The sequence below is a fragment of the Heterodontus francisci genome, chromosome 4 (genome assembly GCF_036365525.1).
Source record: "Heterodontus francisci isolate sHetFra1 chromosome 4, sHetFra1.hap1, whole genome shotgun sequence".
Classification (NCBI taxonomy): domain Eukaryota; kingdom Metazoa; phylum Chordata; class Chondrichthyes; order Heterodontiformes; family Heterodontidae; genus Heterodontus; species Heterodontus francisci.
In genome coordinates this window covers 15,711,726-15,739,541 of record NC_090374.1, presented here as the reverse complement: position 1 = coordinate 15,739,541, position 27,816 = coordinate 15,711,726, and the positions used below count along the sequence as shown (strand labels likewise).

General features: G+C 44.3%; 1 protein-coding gene across 11 annotated transcripts in view; it reads left to right on the top strand.

Moving 5' to 3' along the window:
* The window catches only part of poln (polymerase (DNA directed) nu), a 549,154-nt gene that overhangs the window by 378,798 nt on the left and 142,540 nt on the right, over positions 1–27,816 (top strand). For all 11 annotated transcript variants that reach the window (XM_068029211.1, XM_068029206.1, XM_068029207.1 and 8 more), the window contains one exon: positions 10,330–10,407. In XM_068029211.1, the coding sequence (XP_067885312.1) occupies positions 10,330–10,407 (78 nt within the window). The remainder of the gene's footprint in view (positions 1–10,329; positions 10,408–27,816) is intronic.

Here is a 27,816-nt window from a genome sequence, read left to right as displayed (position 1 = left end):
TCAGCCTCCAAAATGGAATACCGATTTGCAAGCGGGACCGCAGGGGACCCCTGAATTACCTGCCTGTTTCTCTTGGACTACCTGGTGTTCACCCATTCCCTTCCTTCCTCATGTCCCTTCAGCTGCGATGTGACCACCTCTCTAAACGTGCTATCCACGATGCTCTCAGACTCGCGGATGTTCCACAGTGTTTCCAGCCGCCGTTCCAGCTCTGAAACCCGAGCTTCCAGGAGCTGCAGCTGGACACACTTCCTGCACACATGCTGATCCCGGGGACTGGAAATGTTCCCGGATTCCCACATGCAGCAAGTGGAGCAAACCAAGGCTTTAAGCTATCCTGCCATGACTAAATCCTTTAAATTTAAAACTTTAGAAGAATATTATAATAAAAAAATAAATCAACTAAGTCTTGCTAAAACAATGACTTACAATTCAATCCAGTTTGAAAAATACCCACCAAGACTTACTCATCAGTCAGCTGTGCTCTTTGGAAACTCTCAGCTCCCCTCCCGCTCTTTGAGGACAGGTAGGAAATGAAAGGAGCTCCTCGCTCCCTCCTCACAAAACTCCCTCAGTCACAAAACTCCCACATTAGCAGTCTAATGTAGCCCCAAGTCAGCCCTCCAGTGCAAACAAAGTCAGCACTGTAAGATGGCCCATTTTTATACTGTCTGACTTTAGCCCCTGAAAACTGGTTTAAGCCTGTTATCTAATTAACAAGGTGCAGCTGCAAGCAGAGCCTGAGTGAACTCTGTTTAAAGCTGGTCTAAAACTCACCTTCTCCAACCCAAACAGCAACTGTTAAGTTAATTTGCTAAATAAAAGAAAGACTAGACTTTAGATAAAACTGACCCTTAATTACCCTCGGTCACAAAACTCCCACTTTAGCACTCTAATGCAGCCCCAAGTCAGCACTCCAGTGCAAACCTGATTCCCTTTCTGTCAGACACCCATCAAACAATATTCTAATTGATCCACAATCATGGGCTGGTATTCTACAGGCAAGCATTTTTAATAGGAGATCCCTCCTTGAGCCGTATTCACTAGTGAAGTTATCAGGGAGGAAGAAGGTAAGAGATTTATAATTCTGCCTCCTGTTTTTTTTTAGAGATACAACACTGAAACAGGCCCTTCGGCCCACCGAGTCTGTGCCGACCATCAACCACCCATTTTTTTTTAATACTAATCCTACACTAATTCCATATTCCTACCACATTCCCACCTGTTCCTATATTTCCCTACCACCTACCTATACTAGGGGCAATTTATAATGGCCAATTTACCTATCAACCCGCAAGTCTTTGGCATGTGGGAGGAAACCGGAGCACCTGGAGGAAACCCACGCAGACACAGGGAGAACTTGCAAACTCCACACAGGCAGTACCCAGAATTGAACCCAGGTCACTGGAGCTGTGAGGCTGCGGTGCTAACCACTGCGCCACTGTGCCGCCCTCCAGGTCTTGCTTCATTTCTACACGGACTGCATCAGTATCTGAGGAGTCAAGTATGGTACTGAACATTGTGCAACCATCAGCGAACATCCCTACTTCTGACCTTATGATTGAAGGAAAGTCATTAATAAAGCAGCTGAAGATGGTTGGGCCTGGGACACTATCCTGAGGAACTCCTGCAGTGATGTCCTGGGGCCTGAGATGATTGGCCTCCAACAACCACAACCATCTTCATTTGTGCTAGGTACGACTCCAAGCAGCGGAGAGTGTTCCCCCTGTTCTAAAATTTTTGCGAGTACTATTTTGACAAAGATATTCACCCTTCTAAAGTGGACACATTAATGGTTATTCTTGTATGCATTAATCAGTGTGATAATTGTAGCACTCAGTGGAATTTCAATTGATTGTCAGCATTGTGAAACTGCTTAAAACTCAATCTGCCCACCACACAGGGTGACATGGCTCAGAGAACTACGCAAGCGAGCTATCAGAATTTACCATTTTCGAAAGGGTAAAGTTTGCCTTTCAACACTTCTTGAAAGGTTCACAGGCCGAAGGGCCTGTTTCAGTGCTGTATCTCTAAACTAAACTAAACTAAAACCATCATGCAGCTTCAAATATGAATGATAATTAAAGATTAATTTTGATATGTAAAATCCTTTAAAAAATGGTTTAAATCACTGATATAAGCAGCATTTTGCTTCTGTTTAAATCACTGCTGCTATTTGGATGGTTGGGAGCTCCAAATGCATTTTTCAAATTGCCTGAGAAAAAGAAATTCTGCAATGATATTTACAGTCAACCTAATCGAATTGCAAAGGCTAACTTTGATAGAAGGAGGAGGGCGGCATGTAAAGCTTCCCACATCTACAATATAATTAATTGATTGAAATTAATTATAAATTATTGTATAATGTATAAATTAATTAGCAGGTGGGAAGGGGCAGAGTTCGAAACAGCAAAATACAAGACTTTTTGAAATGTGGGTAATTTTTTTTTATTACTTTGTGTGCTTTATCTGAAAATTAAATAATTGAAATGACCATTTATTTTCAAATTTAATTCAATATCCACTGGTACTTTAAACAAACCTTGCTAGAGTAAACACTATAATTAGTGGATAAATATCTGGTAATATTACAATTCTAAAAGGTGCAAAAGCAGCGGGACCTGGAAGTATATGTGAACAAATCCATTGAAGGTGGCAAAGCAGGTTGAGAAAGTGGTTAATAAGGTGTATGTATCCTGGTCTTTGTAAATAGGGGCATAGCGTACAAAAGCAAGGAAGTTATGCTGAACCTGTATAAAACCCTGGTTCAGCCTCAACTGAAGTGTTGTGTTCAATTCTGGGCACCACACTTCAGGAAGGTTGTGAAAGCGTTCGAGGGTTCACGAGAATGGTTCCAGGGATGAGGGATATGGATGGATTGGAGAATCTGGGGCTCTTAACCTTCTTTTCTCCCAGGAGAAGAGGAGATTTGATAGAGATGTTCAAAATATTGAGGGGTCTGGACGGAGTAGATAGGGAGAAACTGTTCTCATTGGCGGAAGGGTTGAGAACCAGAAGACACCAATTTAAGGTGATTGGAAAAAGTAGCATTGGCGACATGAGGAAAATCTTTTTTTTGCAACACATGGTTAGGATCTGGAATGCACTGCCGGAGAGCGTGTTGAAGGCAGATTCAATCGTGGCTCAATCAAGAGAATTGGATAATTATCTGAAGCAAAAACATTTGCAGGACTGCAGGGAAAAGGCGGGGAGTTGGACTAGCTGAATTGCTCTTCCAGCGAGCCAGCATAGACACAACGGGCTGAATGGCCTCCTTTTGTGCTGCAATCATTCTATGATTCTAATATCAGTTATATGTTCCCAACTCAGGCATTCAAGGCATCATTGATGCATTTGGGGAGGTCAAACAAGTCAAAGGAATACACAATTAATGGGAAAATAGTGAGAAGTGTAGAGGAAGTGAGGGAACTTGGATATTCCTGATGGTAGCAGAACAGGTCGATCAGGTGGTGAAGGAGGCATATGGAATCCTTTCCTTTATTAACTGAGGTATAGAATATAAGAGCATTTGGATCAGAAATTGGCTAGCTGAAAGAAGACAGAGGGTGGTGGTTGATGGCAAATGTTCATCCTGGAGTTTAGTTACTAGTGGTGTACCGCAAGGATCTGTTTTGGGGCCACTGCTGTTTGTCATTTTTATAAATGACCTGGAAGAGGGTGTAGAAGGGTGGGTTAGTAAATTTGCGGATGACACTAAGGTCGGTGGAGTTGTGGATAGTGCCGAAGGATGTTGTAGCGTACAGAGGGACATAGATAGGCTGCAGAGCTGGGCTGAGAGATGGCAAATGGAGTTTAATGCGGAAAAGTGTGAGGTGATTCACTTTGGAAGGTGTAACAGGAATGCAGAGTACTGGGCTAATGGGAAGATTCTTGGTAGTGTAGATGAACAGAGAGATCTTGGTGTCCAGGTGCATAAATCCCTGAAGGTTGCTACCCAGGTTAATAGGGCTGTTAAGAAGGCATATGGTGTGTTAGCTTTTATTAGTCGGGGGATCGAGTTTCGGAGCCACGAGGTCATGCTGCAGCTGTACAAAACTCTGGTGAGACCGCACCTGGAGTATTGCGTGCAGTTCTGGTCACCGCATTATAGGAAGGATGTGGAAGCTATGGAAAGGGTGCAGAGGAGATTTACTAGGATGTTGCCTGGTATGGAGGGAAGGTCTTATGAGGAAAGGCTGAGGGACTTGAGGTTGTTTTCGTTGGAGAGAAGGAGGAGGAGAGGTGACTTAATAGAGACATATAAGATAATCAGAGGGTTAGATAGGGTGGATAGTGAGAGTCTTTTTCCTCGGATGGTGATGGCAAACACGAGGGGACATAGCTTTAAGTTGAGGGGTGATAGATATAGGACAGATGTTAGAGGTAGTTTCTTTACTCAGAGAGTAGTAGGGGCGTGGAACGCCCTGCCTGCAGCAGTAGTAGACTCGCCAACTTTAAGGGCATTTAAGTGGTCATTGGATAGACATATGGATGAAAATGGAATAGTGTAGGTCAGATGGTTTCACAGGTCGGCGCAACATCGAGGGCTGAAGGGCCTGTACTGCGCTGTAATGTTCTAATTGTAAATCCATCTTACAACTTTTCCCTTCTTTACTGAAAGAAAGCTTGTCTTTATATAGCATCTTTCATGATCAGAGGATGTCCCAATATGATTCAGAGCCTTTTGAGGTGCAGTCACTGTTGTATTTTATGAAATGCAGCAGGCCAATTTTTGCACAGTAAGGTTTAATAAACAGCAATTAAATAAATAAAAGCAAAATACTGCGGATGCTGGAAATCTGAAACAAAAACAAGAAATGCTGGAATCACTCAGCAGGTCTGGCAGCATCTGTGGAAAGAGAAGCAGAGTTAACGTTTCGGGTCAGTGACCCTTCTTCGGAACTGACAAATATTAGAAAAGTCACAGATTATAAACAAGTGAGCTGGGGGTTGGGCAAGAGATAACAAAGGAGAAGGTGCAGATTGGACCAGGCCAGACAGCTGACCAAAAGGGCACGGAGCAAAGGCAAACAATATGTTAATGGTGTGTTGAAAGACAAAGCATTAGTACAGATTAGGTGTGAATATACTGAATATTGAACAGCAGCAAGTGCAAACCTGAAGAAAAACAACCTGAAAAAAACAGTGGGTAAGCAAACTGAACAAACTAAGATGAAATGAAATAAATGCAAAAAAAGATTGTAAAAAATGTAAAAAGGAATGCAAAAAAAAAAGGAAGAAAAAATAACTAAAAATGACTAAAAATGAAAGTAAAGTGGGGGGCTGTCATGCTCTGAAATTATTGAACTCAATGTTCAGTCCGGCAGGCTGTAGTGTGCCTAAACGGTAGATGAGATGCTGTTCCTCGAGCTTGCGTTGATGTTCACTGGAACACTGCAGCAATCCCAGAACAGAGATGTGAGCATGAGAGCAGGGGGGAGTGTTGAAATGGCAAGCAACCGGAAGCTCAGGGTCCTGCTTGCGGACTGAGCGGAGATGTTCCGCAAAGCGGTCACCCAGTCTGCGCTTGGTCTCCCCAATGTAGAGGAGACCACACTGTGAGCAGCGAATACAGTATACTACATTGAAAGAAGTACAAGTAAATCGCTGCTTCACCTGAAAGGAGTGTTTGGGGCCTGGGATAGTGAGGAGAGAGGAGGTAAATGGGCAGGTATTACACCTCTTGCGATTGCAAGGGAAGGTGCCCTGGGACGGGGACGAGGTGGTGGGGGTAATGGAGGAGTGGACCAGGGTGTCGCGGAGGGAACGATCCCTTCGGAATGCTGACAGGGGAAGGGAGGGGAAGATGCGACTGGTAGTGGCATCACGCTGGAGGTGGCGAAAATGGCGGAGGATGATCCTTTGGATATGGAGGCTGGTGGGATGAAAAGTGAGGACAAGGGGAACCCTGTCACGGTTCTGGGAGGGAGGGGAAGGGGTGAGGGTAGAGGTGCGGGGAATGGGTCGGACACGGTTGAGGGCCCTGTCAACCACAGTGGGGGGAAATCCTTGGTTGAGGAAAAAGGAGGTCATATCAGAAGCACCGTCATGGAAGGTAGCATCATCAGAGCAGATGCGTCGGAGACGGAGAAACTGGGAGAATGGAATGGAGTCCTTACAGGAGGTAGGGTGTGAAGAAGTGTAGTCGAGGTAGCTGTGGGAGTCAGTGGGCTTATAATGGATATTGGTAGACAACCTATCCCCAGAGATGGAGACAGAGAAGTCGAGGAAGGGAAGGGAAGTGTCAGAGATGGACCATGTAAAGGTGAGAGAAGGGTGGAAATTGGAAGCAAAGTTGATAAAGTTTTCTAGTTCGGGGCGGGAGCAGGAAACGGCACCGATACAGTCATCAATGTACCAGAAAAAGAGTTGGGGGAGGGGGCCTGAGTAGGACTGGAACAAAGAATGCTCGACATATCCCACAAAAAGACAGGCATAACTAGGACCCATGCGGGTACCCATACTTTTACTTGAAGGAAATGCATGGAGTTGAAGGAGAAGTTGTTCAATGTGAGAACAAGTTCAGCCAGGCGGAGGAGGGTGTTGGTGGATGGGGACTGGTTGGGCCTCTGTTCCAGGAAGAAGCGGAGAGCCCTCAAACCATCCTGGTGGGGGATGGAGGTGTAGAGCGATTGGACGTCCATAGTGAAGAGGAGGCGGTTGGGACCAGGAAACTGGAAATTATCAAAATGACGTAGGGCGTCAGAAGAGTCACGGATGTAGGTGGGAAGAGACTGGACCAGTGGAGAAAAGATAGAGTCTAGATAGGAAGAAATAAGTTCAGTGGGGCAGGAGCAGGCTGACACAATGGGTCTGCCGGGACAGTCTCGTTTGTGGATTTTGGGAAGGAGGTAGAAGCGGGCTGTCCGGGGTTGCGGGACTATGAGGTTGGAAGCCGTAGAGGGAAGATCTCCAGAGGAGATGAGGTCAGTGACAGTCCTTTGGACGGTGGCTTGATGTTCGGTGGTGGGGTCATGGTCCAGAGGGAGGTAGGAAGAGGTGTCTGTGAGTTGGCGTTGAGCTTCTGCAAGGTAGAGGTCGGTACGCCATACAACAACAGCACCACCCTTGTCTGCAGGTTTGATGACCATGTCGGGGTTAGACCTGAGAGAACGGAGTGCCTCAAGTTCAGAGAGGGACAGGTTAGAGTGAGTGAGGGGGGCAGAGAAATTGAGACGACCAATGTCTCGCCGACAGTTTTCAATGAAGAGATCAAGAGCGGGTAAGAGGCCAGGGGGAGGGGTCCAGGTAGAGGGAGAATGCTGGAGGCGGGTGAATGGGTCTGCTGGTCGGGGGGAGGACCCCTGGTCGAAGAAGTGAGCCCGGAAGCGGAGGCGGAGGCGACGGAAGAAGAGCTCAACGTCATGCCGAGCGCGAAATTCATTGAGGTGGGGGCGTAAGGGGATAAAACTGAGACCTTTGCTGAGTACAGAACGCTCAGCATCAGAGAGGGGGAGGTCAGAGGGTATAGTGAATACACGGCAAGGGGTCAGATCAGAAAGGGTGGGGTCAGAGGGAAGTGAAGCGGAAGGAGGATCTGGAGGGGCATTAGTCCCCATCAGCTGCTGGAGCTTGCGTTCCTTAACACCTGAAAGGAAGAAAAAAAGTTTTTTGTTAATGCGTCGGATGAGACGTAAGATGAGATGAAACTGCGGAGTAGAACAGATTTGAGATAAGGTGAGACGGTGCTGCTGGAGAGAGAGGTCCAGTGTGTGCATGTGGCGGCGCATAGCACTGAGTGTGGATCTCAGGATGCGGTGAGTGGCAATTAAATAAATGATCAGTTAATCTGTTTTATTAATGTTAGACTGTTATATGAAAAGGAGGAATATGTAGGGTTGCAGGGAGAAGGCGGGGGAATGGAACTGAGTGAATTACTCTTTTGAAGAGCTGGTGCAGATACGATGGGCCGAATGGCCTCCTTCTGCACTGTAACAAATCTGTGATTCTGTGAATTCAGGGACAAATATTGTCCAGAAAATAAGGAAGTACTCCCTTGATCTTAGTGCCACGGGATCTTTTGCAACCACTCGAGAGAACAGGCATAACTTTGGCTTCATGTCTCATCTAGAAGACAGCACCTCCGACAGTGCAGCAGTCCCTCAGTACTGCACTGGGAGAATCAGCCTAAGTTTTGTGCTCGAGTACCAGGTGTGTCCTAGTGCATGAATCGCAAAAGGTTGGTATGCAGGTACAGCACGTAATTAGGAAAGCTAATAGAATGTTATCGTTTATCACAAGGGGAATTGAATACAAAATTAGGGAGGTTATGATTCACGTAGACAGGCCATTGGTGAGACCACATCTGGAGTACTGTGTACAGTACTGGTCTCCTTATTTAAGGAAGGATGTAAATGCGTTGGAGGCAGTACAGAGAAGGTTTACTAGACTAATACCTGGAATGGGTGGGCTGTCTTATGAGGAAAGACTGGCTTGTATCTGCTGGAATTTAGAAGAGTGAGAGGCGACTTGACAGGGTGGATGTGGAAAGGATGTTTCCCCTTGTGGAAGAATCTCGAACTTGTGGTCACTGTTTAAAAATAAGGGGTTGGCCATTTAAGACAGAGATGAGGAGAAATTATTTCTCACAGAGGGTCGTGAGTCTTTGGAATTCTCTTCCTCGATAGGCAGTGGAAGCAGAGTCTTTAAATATTTTTAAGGCAGAGGTAGGTAGATTTTTGATAAACAAGGGGGTGGAAGGTTATCGGGGGTAGGTGGGAAAGTGGAGTAATCAGTTCAGCCTGAACTTATTGAATGGCGGAGCAGGCTCGAGGGGTCAAGTGGCCTACTCCTGCTCCTAGCTCATATATTCGTATGTTCGAGTTGGATTTAAACGCACAACTTTCTGACTCAGAAGTAGAATGCTACCCACTGAGCCAAGGCTGACACTTGCAGGTGCTGAGAGGAGTATTTCCAGCAATTTAAGCTTTTATTTTAGATTTGCAGCATTTAGCTTTTGTTACAGTTCTACAGGCACTGACGATCCTCTGAAACTTGCCCAAATTCTTTGTATGGTTGTATGTGTTATTTGATCGTGAAAAGCATAACAACTGATGCTGTCCATATCCAGTATCCTCAGGAACCATGATTCATGCCACCCTTCTCTAGCTCAGGTGCAAGAATACTGTTGACAAACTTACTGCCTTTATTGCTGGCTAGAATTATCTACAGAAAACGGAGTACTTTTTGTTCTTTATAATTGTTACAAAACCAAAGTGCTTTGTCAGTATTGGCTCAGTTGGTGTTGCTGCTCTCAGTCAAAAAGCTGTTGGTTCAAGTCATGAGCACATAATCTAGACTGACACTCCAGTGCAGTACTGAAGGAGTGCTGCAAAGTCACAGGCGCTGCTTTTCAGTTGGGAGGTTGAGCTGTGCGCCTGCTCAGGCGGGTGTAAAAGTCTCTTATCACTATTCAAGGAAGAGCACAGAGTTCTCCTAATGGCCTGGCCAACATTCCTCCCTCAACCAAAACAACCCAAAGACATATTATGCAAACTATGCATTCATTTTTCTGTTTATGGGATATTGCTGTGCACAAAATTGGCTGCCATGTTTGAATTTCAGTGACTGCACTTCAAAAAGTCAATCCATTGGTTGTGAAACACTTTGGGGACATCCTGAGAAAATGGAAGTTGCTAAATGAATGTAAATCTTTCTTACTGATCAGCGAAGCTACATCATAGAGGAAGACTTGCATTTATATAACATCTTTCACAACCTCTGCAGCCACTGAAGTCCTTTTGAAGTGTAGTCACTGTTTTAATGTAGGAAACAATGCAGCCAACTTGTGCACAGCAAGATCCCACAAACATAATGACCAGATAATCTGTTGTAATTATGTTGGTTGAACAGAAAAATATTGGCCAGGGCACCAGAGATAACCCCCTTACTCTTCTTCAAAATAGTACTGTAGGATCCTATGCATCCGCCTGAAAGAACAGGCATAACTTTGGTTTAACATCTCATCTGGAAGACAGCACCTACAACAGTGCAGCACTCCCTCAGTGCTGCTCTGGAAGTGTCAGCCTGGATTTTGTGCTCAAGGCTCTGGAGTAAGACTTGAAATCACAACCTTCTGACTGAAAAGCAAGAATTCTGTGCACCGAGGCACTGCTCCTTGTTAAGTTGTATCTGAAGTGTACCACGTAACTGAAACTGTGGTGAGATAAATTTTAATTTTGTGCATATTGTATAATACAGCAGTGAAAACCTTGCTAAACAATGGGAGCTTCAGGATCTCTCCTGGCGCTATTGCTGGTAAGGTCAGTCAGTGGAAAAGTGAATCAAGTGAATTTTGAGGAAACTGATCAGCGTTCTGTTTGGTTGTAGGAAGGGAGCCTGAGATGGTAATGATCTCGCCAAGGAGCATGTTTGTTTCATCAGACGGCTGGACTTTTTTAGCAGCAGGTAAGAGTCTAAGTGCCAGAATGGAAGGAGTCAAATCAGACCAAACTTTATCCCACTCTGCACCAAAACTTACATTTGCTTTGATATTTTATAGTACGAATGTACTGAGTCTGGAACCAAATATATTTAGCTTATATTTTGATATTTTTAATCTGGAATTGAAAGCTAGTCTCAGTAATGGTGCCATGAAACTATCATCAATTGTGGTAAAAATCCATCTGGTTTCTTTAGGGAAGGAGATCTGCTGTCCTTACCTGGTCTGGCCTGCAGGTGACTCCAGACCCACAGCAATGTGGTTTAGTTGTAACTGCCCTCTGATATGGCTGAGCGAGCCACTCAGCCACTCAATTCGGGATGGGCAACAAATGCTGGCCTTGCCAGCGACGCCCATATCCCATGAAAGAATTAAAAAAATCATCAAAGAGGCTGAATTCCTCCTGGTGCCCTACAAATAGAGTTCTCTATCTTAAGATACTAGATCATACTGCAGAATTCCTCATCCTTTCATGAATTATTTCTGGCACATTTGTAAATAATAAGGGTGCTATACAAACCCACTGGTAATTGTGCTTGTGTTTAAGTCTGGTCAAGACTAGAGCAGTTTTCTACTGCTGTGATGTGAAGTGTGTTTGAACTGTCTCAGCTTAAAGACATGTTTGTTGACAGCACCCAGCTCTAACTTGCCATCATCTTCCTTGACTCTTTTGCTGCCTGTGTTTTCAGCGTGCTGGTCTGATATCTAGTCCTGGATAAGCTGCAATTTCCTCCAATTAACATTGCGAAGACTGAAGACATTGTCTTTCCCTCTCTCCTCTGCTACAATCTCTGTCCCTACCCAACAATTGCATTACCCTCCATGGCCACTGTTTGAGGTTTAACCAGACCGCTCACTGCCTCAGCATCCTATTTGACCCTGAGCTGAACTTCCGACCCCGCATCCTCTCCATCACCAAGACTGCCTACTTTCCCTGGGAAAATGTGAAGTTGTTCACTTTGGCAGGAAGAATAAAAAAGCAGACCGTTACTTAAATGGAGAATGACTTCAGAATTCCGATGTACGAGGGCTGTAGGTGTTCTAGTGCATGAGTCACAAAAAGTTAGTATGCAGGTACAACAAGTAATAAAGAAGGCTAATGGAATGTTATCCTATACCACGAGAAGTATTGAAAATAAAAGTAAGGGTGTTGTGCTTCAGTTATACTGAGCATTGGTGAGACCACATCTCGAATACCGCGTGCAGTATTGGTTTCCTTATTTAAGGAAGGATGTAAATGCATTGGAGGCGGTTCAGAGGAGGTTTACTAAATTGATACCTGGAATGAGCGGGTTGTCTTATGAGGAAAGGCTGGACAGACTGGACTTGTTTTCACTGGAGTTTAGAAGAGTGAGGGGAGACTTGATTGAAGTTTATAAGATCTGGAACGGTCTTGACAAAGTGGATGTGGAAAGGATGTTTCCTCTTGTGGGTGAGTCCAGAACTAGGGGGCACTGTTTTAAAATTAGGGGTCGCCCTTTTAGGACAAAGACGAGGAGAAATATTTTCTCTCAGAGGGTTCTGAGAATTTGGAACTCTCTGCCTCAGAAGGTGGTGGAGGTGGGGTCATGAATATTTTTAAGGTGGAGGTATATAGACTCCTGCTAGGCATGGGAATCAAAGGTTATTGGGGGTAGATGGGAGTGTGGAATTCAAGACAGAAACAGATCAGCCATAATCTTATTGAATGGCAGAGCAGGCTCAAAGGGCTGAATGGCCTACTTCTGCTCTTAGGTTTGTATGTTCATATGTATGTTCACCTCTGTAACATTGCCCACTTTTGCTCTTACCTCCACTCATCTGCTGTTGAAAAATCTAATCTATACTTCTGTTCCCTCCAGACCCAGCTATTCCAGCGCCCTCCTGGCTGGCCTCCCACCTTGCACCATCTGTAAACTTGAGCTCATCCAAATCTCTGCTGCCCATATCCAAACCTGCACCAATTCCATTTCACCCATCAGTCCTGTGCTTGCTGACCTACATGGGTTCCCAGTCCAGCAATGCCTTCATTTTAAAATTCTCATCCACAGGTTTTCTATCTCTTTCTTACTTTCGTAACCTCCTCCAGCCCTACAATCTTTCAAGAACGCTGCATCGCCCCACTCCTCTTGCTCCACCTTTGGCAGCCATGACTTCAGCCATTTAGGCCCTACACTCTGGAACTCCCTTCCTAAACCTCTCTGTCTTGTCTCCCCTCCTTTAAGACACTTCTTAAAACCTGCTGTTTTTTATCAAAAACCTCTCCTAACATCTGTGTGGCTCACCCAAAAGGCAGTACCTCTGACAATGCAGCACTCTCTTTGTACTGCAGTGGACCATCAGCCTTGTTTATGTGCTGTAGATTAGGAATGAGGTTTGACCCCACATCCTTCTGACTTAGCAGCAAGAGTTCTTTGTAACTGATCCAAGCTGTGACTGATGAGTAGGTAGTAGATAACAGATGCTTCACACATGCTGTACGGTTTCAGCACTTTTTAATAGCTCTGGAAATTTTTCATTGAACTGTTTCATGAACGAGAAATGTAACAATGCCATAAATTACAAGGTTGAGTAACAAAAGCTGCTGTAGTTGAGAAAGATTTGACAGATAAGATGCTAAATTGCTGCATTTACTAGCGGGTCCAGGCTGTTCACAATAAATAAGTGAAACAGGAACAGGGCAGTGAGCCAAAGGCTGAAACTTGGCAACTTAAGTGAAAAGCTTTGGGTTTCCGGAGCTTCTGCCTGTGGCTGCTATTTGCCACACCTCGGTCGCAGTTTGTGGCGAACCACATTTGCAGCTCATTCTCACAATGAACAACACCACATTTAACATCAATAAAACCTGCTGGTGTCGCTGAATGACTGTCAGTCTTATTTTAAGATCACTTGTAAGTAAAGATGAGGAATGAATAGAATTAGGTGAATTGTGCCTCAACTATACAACGCTCTGGTCAGACCACATCTTTTCTGGGAACCGTGCTTTAGGAAAGACGTGAGGGCATTGGAGAGAATACAGAAAAGATGCACGAGAATACAAGAACACAAGAAATAGGAGCATGTTATGCTCAGCCCCCACTTGCCAAGAACGAGGCACATCAATTTTGTCATGAACATTGATTTTTAACTGCTGTTGGAGTGAGGAAACGACTTGCTAAACAGATCAGCCATGTTTGGAAAAAAACATTTACATATTAACAGGCATCGAAGGTGAGGAAGCGCATTCCAGGGCCTGCTAAGGAGGATACAATCCACAAGGGCCAGGACTGGTTAGACCTGTTGGTCACATGGCTACCTGGCTGTTCCAGGGTTTTCTTTTGAACTGACCACTGAGAGTTTAAACTCAGAAAGTCTGTTTGCTCCTGGACTGAGAAGATCTCTCTACTGTCTGCACCCATATCTCTCTCACCAGCCTCTGAATCCACTGAAGACACATAAACCCCAAGAGAGAAAAGTCTCCGACAGTGAACAATGTTTAAGAAGAATACTGGGCCCCAACGAAAAGCATGATCTACCTATAATCAAGGACTCTACAGTGAGCTCGAAGAACCGTAACAAAAACTCTTCAGATATTGCCTCAAACCTTTCCACTTTATTTTTCTTCTCTTTTCTGTCTCTATTTGCATGTGTGTATCGCGTATGCATGCTAGCGGGGAGCGTGGCGTGGATCTGTTGGCGTTAACCGAATTAGAGTTTAAGTTTAATAAATGTAAATTTTTCTTTTTTAAACTTAAGAAAACCTGTTTGTTCTGCTTTCTTTGCCTTATAATTGGAAAGCGGTGAACAAGGATTCACCAAGGGGGAGCTAAATACAGTGTGCTTAAAATTAAACCCTGTTACAGTAAGAGCAGGTGAAGGCTGAAAGAGAACCCGAAACCTCTTTCTCACCTGGTTGTAACAAGCATAGGTAGACAATATGGCCCATCGAGCCTGCTCCGCCATTCAATACAATCATGGTTGATCTTGGGCTTCAATTCCACTTTCCTACTTGCTCCCCATATCCCTTGATTCCCTGTGAGAGCAAAAATCTATCTACCCAAGCCTTAAATATATTCAATGATGGAGCATCCACAACCCTCTGGAGTAGAGAATTCCAAAGATTCACAACCCTTTGAGTGTAGTAATCTATCCTCATCTCAGTCCTAAATGATTGGCCCCTTATCCTGAGACTGTGTCCCCGTGTTTTAGATTCCCCGACCAGTGGAAGCAATCTCAGCTTCTACCTTATCAAGCCCTTTCTGAATTTTGTCTCAAATAGATTGCCTCTCATTCTTCTAAACTCCAGAGAATATAGACTCAATTTACTCAGCCTCTCATCATAGGACAGCCCCCTCATCCCAGGGACCAATTTAGTAAATCTTCACTGCAATGCCTCCTTTATATCCTTTCTTAAATGTGGAGACCAAAACTGCACACAGTATTCCAGGTGCGGTCTCACCAAAGCCCTGTACAATTTTAGTAAGACGTCTTTATTCCTGTACTCCAATCCCCTTGCAATAAAGGCCAACATGCCATTTGCCTACCTAATAGCCTGCTGCACCTGCATGTTAACTTTGTGCGTTCCTTGTATGAGTACCCCCAAGTCTCTCTGAACATCTGTTGCACACCTTTTAAAAAATATTCTGCTTTTCTATTTTTACAACCAAAGTGAATAACTTCACACTTCCCTACATTATACTCCATTTGCTATCTTGTTGCCCACTCACTTAACCTCTCTATATCTCTTTGCAGCCTCTCTACGTCCTCCCCGCAGTTTTCCTTTCCACTGAGCTTTGTATCATCAGCTAACTTAGATACATTACTCTCTGTCTCTTCATCCATATCATTAATATAGAGTGTAAATAGATGAGCCCCCTGCTTCCTGTCTGTTAACCAATCCTCTATCCACGCTAATATATTACCCCAACACCATGAGCCCTTATCTTGCCTATTAATTTTTCATGTGGCACCTTATCAAATGCCTTTTGAAAATCCAGGTATACTACATCTACTGGTTGCCCTTTATCTACCCTACTAGTTACATCCTCAAAAAACTCCAATAAATTTGTCAAACAGGATCCTCCTTTCGTAAAACCATCCAAGCGCAATGTTAAGACTTCTTTAATAATAGTTTCCAGCATCTTCCCAATGACTTATGTTAGGCTAACTGGCCTGTAGTTCTCTGTTTTCTCTCTATCTCCTTTCTTGAAAAGTGGCGTAACATTTGCCAAATTCCAATCTGACGGGACCATTCCTGAATCGAAGGAATTCTGGAAAATCAGAGCCAGCGCATCCACTATCTCTGCAGTTATCACTTTAGAACCCAAGGATGTAGGTCATCTGGTCCAGGGGACTTGTCAGATTTTAGTCCCTCAAGTTTCTCCAATACTTTTTCTTGGCTGATATCAATATCCTTAATTTCCTCAATTTCCTCACTCTTTATAGTTCCTAGGTTAATGCTTATTTCTGGTATGGAACTTGTGTCTTCTATTGTGAAGACAGACACAAAATATTTGTTCAATGCCTCTGCCATTTCCTCATTCCCCATGATGATTTCTCCTGCCTCTGCCTCTAAGGGACCAATGTCTACTTTAGCTACTCTCTTCCTTTTTATGTACTTATAAAAGCTCTTACAATTTATTGTTATATTGCTGGCTAGCTTACTCTCGTGGTTCCAGGGATGAGGAATTTAAACATAGAAACATAGAAAATAGGAACAGGAGTAGGCCATTCGGCCCTTCAGACCTGCTCCGCCATTCAAAAAAGATCATGGCTGATCGACTATTCAGTACCCTGTTCCCGCTTTATCCCAATATCCCCTGATCCCTTTGGCATTAAGAAATATATCTTTCCCCTTCTTGAATGTATTTAATGACTTGGCCTCCACTGCCCTCTGCGGTAGAGAATTCCACAGGTTCACCACCCTCTGAGTGAAGAGATTTCTCCTCATCTCGGTTCTAAATGGCATACCCCATATCCTGAGACTGTGACCCCTGGTTCTGGACTCCCCAGCCATCGGGAACATCCTCCCTGTATCTAGCCTGTCAAGTCCCGTTAGAATTTTATAGGTATCTATGAGATCCTCTCTCATTCTTCTAAACTCTAGTGAATATCGGCCTAGCTGATCCAATCTCTCCTCATACGTCAGTCCTGCCATCCCAGGAATCAGCCTAGTAAATCTTCTTTGCACTCCCTCCATGACAAGAACATCCTTCCTCAGATAAGGAGACCAAAACTGCACACAATACTCCAGATGTGGTCTCACCAAGGCCCTGTATAACTGCAGCAAGACATCCTTGCTCCTGTACTCAAATCCTCTTGCAATGAAGCCCAACATACCATTCGCCTTCCTAACTGCTTGCTGCACCTGAATGCTTGCTTTCAGCGACTGGTGTACAAGGACACCCAGGTCTCATTGCACCTCCCCCTTTCCCAATCTATCACCATTCAGATAATAATCTGCCTTTCTGTTTTTACAACCAAAATGGATAACCTCACATTTATCCACATTATACTGCATTTGCCCACTCACCCAGCTTGTCCAAATCACATTGGAGCCTCTTTGCATCCTCCTCACAGCTCATAGACTCCCCCAGCTTTGTGTCGTCTGCAAACTTAGAAATGTTACATTTAGTTCCCTCACCCGAGTCATTAATATATATTGTGAATAGCTGGGGCCCAAGCACTGATCCCTGCGGTACCCCACTAGTCACTACCTGCCACCTGGAAAAAGACCCGTTTATTCCTACTCTTTGTTTCCTGTCTGTCAACCAATTCTCAATCCATGACAGTATATTACCCTAGTCCCATGTGCTTTAATTTTGCACACTAACCTTTTATGTGGGACCTTATCAAAAGCCTTCTGAAAATCCAAGTGCATCACATTCACTGGTTCTCCCTTATCTATTCTACTAGTTACATCCTCAAAAAACTCCAGTAGATTTGTTAAGCACGATTTCCCTTTCATAAACCCACGCTGACTTTGTCCAATCCCGTTTATGCTTTCCAGGTGTTCTGCTATCACATCCTTTATAGTAGACTCTAGCATTTTCCCCACTACTGATGTAAGGCTAACTGGTCTGTAATTCCCTGTTTTTTCTCTCCCTCCTTTTTGAAATAGTGGGGTTACATTTGCCACCCTCCAAACTGTAGGAACTACTCCAGAGTCTATAGAATTTTGGAAGATGACCATCAATGCATCCACTATTTCCAGGGCCGCTTCCTTTAGTACTCTGGGATGTAGATTATCAGGCCCTGGGGATTTGTCAGCCTTTAACCCCATTAATTTCCCTAGCACTTTTTTTTACTAATACTGATTTCCTTCAGTTCCTCCCTCTCATTAGACCCTTGGTTCCCTAACATTTCTGGGAGGTTATTTGTGTCCTCCTTTGTGAAGACTGAACCAAAGTATGTGTTTAATTGTTCTGCCATTTCTTTGTTCCCCATTATAATTTCCCCCGTTTCTGACTGTAAGGGACCTACATTTGTCTTCACTAATCTTTTTCTTTTCACATATTTATAGAAGCTTTTACAGTCACTTTTTATGTTCCCCCCAAGTTTACTCTCATACTCTATTTTCCCCGCTTAATTAACCTCTTTGTCCTCCTTTGCTGAATTCTAAACTGCTCCCAATCCTCAGACTTTCTACTTTTTCTGGCAATTTTATATGCCTCCTCTTTGGATCTAATACTATCCCTAATTTCTTTTGTAAGCCACGGTTGAGCCACCTTTCTGGTTTTATTTTTGCGCCAAACAGGAATGAATAATTGTTGTAATTCCTGCACACGTTCTTTAAATATTATCCATTGTCTATCCACAATCAACCCTTTTAGTAAAGTTCCCCAATCTGCCATAGCCAACTCGTGCCTCATACCTTCATAGTTTCCTTTATTTAGATTCAGGACCCTAGTTTCAGATTCAACTACTTCACTCTCCATCTTAATGAAGAATTCTATCATGTTATGGTTGTTCCTCCCCAAGGGACCCCACGCAACAAGATTCTTAATTAATCCTTTCTCATTGCGCAATACCCAGTCTAGGATAGCCTGTTCTCTAGTTGGTTCCTCAGTTATGAAGATAGATTAGAGAAGTTAGGACTGTTTTCCTTGGAGAAGAGAAGGCTGAGAGGTGATTTGATAGAGGTATTCAAAATCATGAGGGGTCTGGACAGAATAGATAGAGAGAAACTGTTCCCACTCCTGTAATGATCGAGAACGAGAGGGCAGAGGTTTAAAGTATTTGGTAAGAGAAGCAAAAGTGACATGAGGAAAAACTTTTTCACGCAGCGAGTGGTAAAGGTCTGGCATGCGCTGCCTGAGAACGTAGTGGAGGCAGGTTCAATTGAAACATTCAAAAGGGAATTAGACAGTTATATGAAAAGGAAGAATGTACCGGGTTCTGGGGAGAAGGTGGGGGTATGGAACTGAGGGAATTTCTCTTTCAGAGAGCCAGTGCAGACACGATGGACTGAATGGCCTCCTTCTTCACTGTAATGATTCTGTGATTCTGAGTACAGTGAGCAGTTCTGGGCACCACAAATTAGAAAGGATATATTGACCTAGGAGGGAGTGCAGCATAGGTGTACCAGAATGATACATGGACTCCAAGGGTGAAATTATGAGGAGAGGTTGTACAAACTATGGTTTTATTCCCTGGAATTTAAAAGGTTAAGGGGTGAGTTGATTGAAGTGTTTAAGATAGTAAGGGGAACAGGTAGGGCAGATAGAGAGAAACTTTATCTGCTGGTTGGGGAGTCTGGGACCAGGGGGCTCAGTCTAAAAATTCGAACCAGTCCTTTCAGGAGTGAAATTAGGAAATACTTCTACAAACAAAGGAGGGTAGAGGTTTGGAACTGTTTTCCACAAACAGCAATTGATGCTGGATGAATTGTTAATTTTAAAACTGAGAATGATAGATTTTTGTTAACCAAAGGTATTAAGGGATATGGGGCAAAGGTGGGTCAAGGGAATTGATCACAGATCAGCCAAGATCTAATTGAATGGCGGAACAGACTGGAGGAGCTGAATGGCCGATTCATGTTCCTATGATTTGACATTTGCAATTGCAAATGTGTTCAATGGAGGGAGCTGATTGTGGATGGATTTAGATACCATAGGAACATTGGAAGGCAAATAATGAATTCCTTTGGAGTGTGGTGCCGGTGATAGCTAAATATAACAGTCTGATCCCACAATGAGACAATGACTTTTTAATCCATTTTGGTGGTGTCAATTGAGAATGAAATGTTAGCTAAGACTTTGTATAGTCCAAATATAGTGAAGTGATCTGCAATTTTAGTGCCTCTCCCTAACCATGGTATTAATATTGGTGGTTATCTTGCTGCATTCCATTCTAAATAACTCAATCTTTCCTTGTGAGAAATCATTCGTCCAACTTATTGCCCAGTTTTATTGATGGTGTCTGTCCTCCCTTGTAATTCTTCCAATTCGACCAATAATTGCCAAATGTTTTGCTGCTTTTCCTTCTGGCTCCGTAACTCAATTCTTTCATCCCATATATCATTCCAATAAATCATTCCTGGACTTTCTCCTTCCTAAAGCGCAGTCCCTAAAGTTGAACACAGTGCACTCTGATAAATGTGCTGTATTAGTGCTTCCTTGCTTTAAATTGTACTGATGAAGACCAGTGAATTCAGGGCTGAAGCGGGCGGATAAAAGAAGTGCTCGCCCCCATCACCTGGGACGATCCCAACTCTGCTCAACTGGAGTCGAGAGCTGTTGTTTGATTTAGCCTGATTTTCACTGCACTTTGGCCATCTGGCCAGCTTTTATAAACATTCTCTCACTGAGTCCTTGATGATGAATTCTAATAAAAGCAACACTAAAGTTGTTATTAGATTAGAGATACAGCACTGAAACAGGCCCTTCGGCCCACCGAGTCTGTGCCGAACATCAACCACCCATTTATACTAATCCTACACTAATCCCATATTCCTACCAAACATCCCCACCTATTCCTACCAAACATCCCCACCTATTCCTATATTTCCCTACCACCTACCTATACTAGTGACAATTTATAATGGCCAATTTACCTATCAACCTGCAAGTCTTTTGGCTTGTGGGAGGAAACCGGAGCACCCGGAGAAAACCCACGCAGACACAGGGAGAACTTGCAAACTCCACACAGGCAGTACCCGGAATCGAACCCGGGTCCCTGGAGCTGTGAGGCTGCGGTGCTAACCACTGCGCCACTGTGCCTCTTCCTCTTTGAATAAAATTATATTTTCTATTTTCCAATCCTCTAACATTATCCTTAAATCCAGTAAATTTTGGAATATTCTTTTCTTGCACATTCACCTTAGGTGAAAAGCATCTGGGGCTGACGATTCCTTCCACTTCACCATTTTATAGGGTACAATTTTTCTGTCGAGCCAAAGAATGTAAGTTCAAATCCATCCAGTTTAAGAATTTGAATTCAGTGTAAAGAAAACTGGAAATAAAAAAAAAACGATCATAAAAGTGGCCATAGAGCTGTCGGATTGAATTGATTCACTAACACCCTTGCAGTCCTGACCTGGTCTGGCCTACGTGTGACTCCAGACCCACACCAATGTGGTTAACTCTTAACCACCCTCTGATTTGGCCTAGTAAGCTACTCGGTTTGTGGCAACTAGGGATGGGAAAGTAACTGCCAGCCTTGGCCATGACATCCTCATCATCTGATAGTTATTGCAAAGACAGAGGCAAAGTATTCTTTCAACCAGGTGTTTATCTTATTTTATTTAGAAATACAGCACTGAAACAGGCCCTTCGGCCCACCGAGCCTGTGCAGACCAAGAACCGCCCATTTATACTAACCCTACATTAATCCCATATTCCCTACCACATCCCCACCATTCTCCTACCACCTCCCTACACTAGGGGCAATTTACAATGGCCAATTTACCTATCAACCTGCAAGTCTTTGGCTGAGAGAGGAAACCGGAGCACCCGGCGGAAACCCACACGGTCACAGGGAGAACGTGCAAACTTCACACAGGCAGGACCCAGGTCACTGGAGCTGTGAGGCTGCGGTGCTAACCACTGCGCCAAGGCTTGGCATAGCTAGATTTGTTTTCAATGGGTTCACCTCCTCCTTTGTCAATCTCTGTTTCTTGATTTAGTTCTAAAATCCCTTACAATATCGTTGATGCCAACTGCACAGTTTCTTTTATTTTATTTATTTTTTTAGAGATACAGCACTGAAACAGGCCCTTCGGCCCACCGAGTCTGTGCCGACTAACAACCACCCATTTATACTAATCCTACACTAATCCCATATCCCTACCACATCCCCACCTTCCGACACTGGGGGCAATTTACAATGGCCAGTTTACCTATCAACCTGCAAGTCTTTGGCTGCGGGAGGAAACCGGAGCACCCGGCGGAAACCCACGCGGTCACAGGGAGAACTTGCAAACTCCGCACAGACAGTACCCAGAATTGAACCTGGGTCCCTGGAGCTGTGAGGCTGCGGTGCTAACCGCTGCGCCACTGTGCCACCCATAATATTCATGCTTCCTCCTTGCCCTGTTCATTATTTTGCATTACTGATACACGTCTGCATTATTACATGTTGCATTATTAATAAGCATTGCCATTATTAATACACTTTTACATTACTAATGCATGTTTACATTATTAACACTTGTTTATTTTATTAATACATGTTTGCATTATTAATACATGATTGTATTATTATTTCATGATTATCTTATTAATATGCATTCTCATTAATACAGCAGCGAACAGTATGATGGATGAGTGGGACTTAGTGCAGCTTAGTGTAGGGGCAACAGAGATGGGATGCCAGCCAGGAGAGCACTAGAATAGTCAAGCCATGCAAAAGCATGGATGAGGCTTTCGGCAGGAGATGGGCTGAGACAGGGGAAGAGTCAGGTGATATTATGAAAGTAGAAGTAGGCGGTCTTTGTGATCGAGTGGATATGGAAGCTCAACCCAGGTCCAATAATGACCTAATGATTGAAAGAAGGTCATTGATGAAGCAGCTGTAGATGGTTGGGCTTAGGACGATACCCCGAGGAACTCCTGCAGTGATGTCCTGGAACTGAGATGATTGACCTCCAACAACCACAACCATCTTCCTTTGCGCTAGATACGATTCCAACCAGCGAAGCGTTTTCTCCCTGATTCCCATTGACTCCAGTTTTGCCAGGGCTCCTTGATGCCGTAAAGGTAAAGGTGAAGGGGGATATAGAGGATTGGATAAGGGGGAAAAGGGAAGTTTATGACAGATTCAGAGGGCTGAAAACAGTGAAGACACTGGATACTGCAAAAGCTACGGGACCTGACAATATTCCGGCAATAGTACTGAAGACCTGTGCTCCAGAGCTTGCCGCGCCCCGAGCCAAGCTGTTCCAGTACAGCTACAACACTGGCATCTACCTAGCAATGTGGAAAATTGCCCAGGTATGTCCTGTACACAAAAAGCAAGACAAATCCAACCCGGCCAATTACTGCCCCGTCAGTCTACTCTGGATCATCATTAAAGTGATGGAAGGTGTCATTGATAGTGCTATCAAGCGGCACTTGCTTAGCAATAACTTGCTCAGTGGCGCTCAGTTTGGGTTCCACCAGGGCCACTCAGCTCCCTGACCTCATTACAGCCTTGGTTCAAACATGGACAAAAGAGCTGAATTCAAGAGGTGAGGTGAGAGTGACTGCCCTTGACATCAAGGCAGCATTTGACCATCGTGTCTGTGCCAGCCATCAAATACCTATCTATTCTAATCCCATTTTCCAGCACGTGGCCCGTAGCCTTGTATGCTATGGCGTTTCAAGTGCTCATCTAAATACTTCTTAAATGTTGTGAGGGTTCCTGCCAGGTCCAAGATGGGTCCTACCATCTATTGTATATTCCCTTACCTTGTTGGTCCTCCCAAAATGCATCACCTCACACTTCTCAGGATTAAATTCCATTTGCCACTGCTCTGCCCATCTTACCAGCCCATCTATATCTCTCTGTAATCTAAGGCTTTCTTGCTCACTATTTACGACACCACCAATGTTCGTGACATCTGTGAACTTACTGATCTTACCTCCTATATTCACGTCTAAATCATTAATGTACACTACAAACATCAAGGGTCCCAGCACCGATCCCTGTGGTACGCCACTGGTCACAGGCTGCCACTCACAAAAGCAACCCTCAACCATTACCCTCTGCCTCCTGCCACGAAGCCAATTTTGGATCCAATTTGCCAAATTGCCCTGGATCCCATGGGCTGTTATCTTCTTAACCAATCTGCCATGGGGGACTTTATCAAAAGCCTTACTGAAGTCCATGTAGACTACATCAACTGCTTTACCCACATCTACACACCTAGTCACCTGCTCAAAAAATTCAATCAAATTTGTTAGACTTGATCTCCTGCTGACAAAGCCATGCTGACTATCCTTGATTAATCCCTGCCTCTCTGAGTGGAAATTATATCATGTCCCTCAGAAGTTTTTCCAATAGTTTTCCTACCACTGGTATTAGACTCACTGGCCTGAAATTATCTGATTTATCCCTGCTACCCTTCTTGAATAATGGTACCACATTCAGTATCCTCCAGTCCTCTGGCACCTTTCCTGTGGCCAGACAGGATTTGAAAATTTGTGTCAGAGCCCCTGAAATCTCCTTTCTTGCCTCACATAACAGCCTGGGATACATCTCATCTGGGCCTGAGGATTTATCCACTTTTAAGCCCGCTAAAACCGCTAATACCTCCTCCCTTTCAATGCTAATTTGTTCAAGTATATCACAATCCCACTCCCTGATCTCTACACCTACATCGTCCTTCTCCATAGTGAACACAGGTGAAAAGTAATCATTTCAAACCTCACCTGCATCCTCCAGCTCCACACACACATTGCCACTTTCGTCCCTAATGGGCCCGACTCTTTCCCTGGTTATCCTCTTGCCCTTAATATACTTATAAAACACCTTTGGATTTTCCTTTATTTTGCCTACCAGTGTTTTTAAATGCCCCCACTTCACTTTCCTAATTACTTTTTTAAGTACCCCCCAGCACTTTCTATACTCCTCTAAGGCCTCCGCTGTTTTCAGCCCTCTGAATCTGTCATAAGCCTCCTTTTTTCTCCCTTATCCGATCCTCTATATCCCTTGACATGTTGGTCCTACCCTTCACCTTTACCTTTACAGCATCAAGGAGCCCTAGCAAAATTGGAGTCAATGGGAATCAGGGAGAAAATGCTCTGCTGGTTGGAATTGTACCTAGCGCAAAGGAAGATGGTTGTGGTTAGAACAAAGAACAAAGAACAAAGATAATTACAGCACAGGAACAGGCCCTTCGGCCCTCCAAGCCTGCGCCGATCCAGATCCTCTCTCTAAACATGTCGCCTATTTTCTAAGGTTCTGTATCTCTTTTCTTCCTGCCCATTCATGTATCTGTCTAGATACATCTTAAAAGACTCCATCGTGCCCGCATCTACCACCTCCGCTGGCAATGCGTTCCAGCTGCCCACCACCCTCTGCGTAAAGAACTTTCCACGCATATCCCCCCTAAACTTTTCCCCTTTCACTTTGAAATCGTGTCCTCTAGTAATTGAAACCCCCACTCTGGGAAAAAGCCTCTTGCTATCCACCCTGTCTATACCTCTCATGATTTTGTACACCTCAATCAGGTCCCCCCTCAACCTCCGTCTTTCTAATGAAAATAATCCTAATCTGCTCAACCTCTCTTCATAGCTAGCGCCCTCCATACCAGGCAACATCCTGGTGAACCTCCTCTGCACCCTCTCCAAAGCATCCACATCCTTTTGATAATGTGGCGACCAGAACTGTACGCAGTATTCCAAATGTGGCCGAACCAAAGTCCTATACAACTGTAACATGACCTGCCAACTCTTGTACTCAATGCCCCGTCCGATGAAGGAAAGCATGCCGTATGCCTTCTTGACCACTCTATTTACCTGCGTTGCCACCTTCAGGGAACAGTGGACCTGAACACCCAAATCTCTCTGGACATCAATTTTCCCCAGGACTTTTCCATTTACTGTATAGTTCACTCTTGAATTGGATCTTCCAAAATGCATCACCTCGCATTTGCCCTGATTGAACTCCATCTGCCATTTCTCTGCCCAACTCTCCAATCTATCTATATTCTGCTGTATTCTCTGACAGTCCCCTTCACTATCTGCTACTCCACCAATCTTAGTGTCGTCTGCAAATTTGCTAATCAGTCCACCTATACTTTCCTCCAAATCATTAATGTATATCACAAACAACAGTGGTCCCAGCACGGATCCCTGTGGAACACCACTGGTCACACGTCTCCATTTTGAGAAACTCCCTTCTACTGCTACTCTCTGTCTCCTGTTGCCCAGCCAGTTCTTTATCCATCTAGCTAGTACACCTTGGACCCCAAGCGCCTTCACTTTCTCCATCAGCCTGCCATGGGGAACCTTATCAAACGCCTTACTGAAGTCCATGTATATGACATCGACAGCCCTTCCCTCATCAATCAACTTTGTCACTTCCTCAAAGAATTCTATTAAGTTGGTAAGACATGACCTTCCCTGCACAAAACCATGTTGCCTATCACTGATGAGCCCATTTTCTTCCAAATGGGAATAGATCCTATCCCTCAGTATCTTCTCCAGCAGCTTCCCTACCACTGACGTCAGGCTCACCGGTCTATAATTACCTGGATTATCCCTGCTACCCTTCTTAAACAAGGGGACAACATTTGCAATTCTCCAGTCCTCCGGGACCTCACCCGTGTTTAAGGATGCTGCAAAGATATCTGTTAAGGCCCCAGCTATTTCCTCTCTCACTTCCCTCAGTAACCTGGGATAGATCCCATCCGGACCTGGGGACTTGTCCACCTTAATGCCCTTTAGAATACCCAACACTTCCTCCCTCCTTATGCCGACTTGACCTAGAGTAATCAAACATCTGTTCCTAACCTCAACATCCGTCATGTCCCTCTCCTCGGTGAATACCGATGCAAAGTACTCGTTTAGAATCTCACCCATTTTCTCTGAGTCCAAGCATAACATTCCTCCTTTGTCCTTTAGTGGGCCAATCCTTTCTCTAGTTACCCTCTTTCTCCTTATATATGAATAAAAGGCTTTGGGATTTTCCTTAACCCTGTTTGCTAAAGATATTTCATGACCCCTTTTAGCCCTCTTAATTCCTCGTTTCAGATTGGTCCTACATTCCCGATATTCTTTCAAAGCTTCGTCTTTCATCAGCCGCCTAGACCTTATGTATGCTTCCTTTTTCCTCTTAGCTAGGCTCACAATTTCACCTGTCATCCATGGTTCCCTAATCTTGCCATTTCTATCCCTCATTTTCACAGGAACATGTCTCTCCTGCACGCTAATCAACCTCTCTTTAAAAGCCTCCCACATATCACATGTGGATTTACCTTCAAACAGCTGCTCCCAATCTACATTTCCCAGCTCCTGCCGAATTTTGGTGTAGTTGGCCTTCCCCCAATTTAGCACTCTCCCTTTTGGACCACTCTCGTCTTTGTCCATGAGTATTTTAAAGCTTACGGAATTGTGATCACTATTCCCAAAGTAGTCCCCTACTGAAACTTCAACAACCTGGCCGGGCTCATTCCCCAACACCAGGTCCAGTATGGCCCCTTCCCGAGTTGGACTATTTACATACTGCTCTAGAAAACCCTCCTGGATGCTCCTTACAAATTCTGCTCCATCTGGACCTCTAACACTAAGCGAATCACAGTCAATGTTGGGAAAATTAAAATCTCCTATCACCACCACCCTGTTGCTCCTACATCTTTCCATAATCTGTTTACATATTTGTACCTCTATCTCACGCTCGCTGTTGGGAGGCCTGTAGTACAGCCCCAACATTGTTACCGCACCCTATCTATTTCTGAGTTCTGTCCATATTGCCTCACTGCTCGAGTCCTCCATAGTGCCCTCCTTCAGCACAGCTGTGATATCCTCTTTGACCAGTAATGCAACTCCTCCACCCCTTTTACCTCCCTCTCTATCCCGCCTGAAGCATCGATATCCTGGGATATTCAGTTGCCAATCATACCCTTCCCTCAACCAAGTCTCAGTAATAGCAATAACATCATACTCCCAGGTACTAATCCAAGCCCTAAGTTCATCTGCCTTACCTACTACACTTCTTGCATTAAAACAAATGCACCTCAGACCACCAGTCCCTTTATATTCATCATCTGCTCCCTGCCTGCTCTTCCCCTTAGTCACACTGACTTCATTATCTAGTTCCTTACAGGCTTTTGTTACTACCTCCTTACTGTCAACTGACCTCAATTGGTTCCCATCCCCCTGCCACATTAGTTTAAACCCTCCCCAACAGCGTTAGCAAAAGCACCTCCAAGGACATTGGTTCCAGTCCGGCCCAGGTGTAGACCGTCCAATTTGTAATAGTCCCACCTCCCCCAG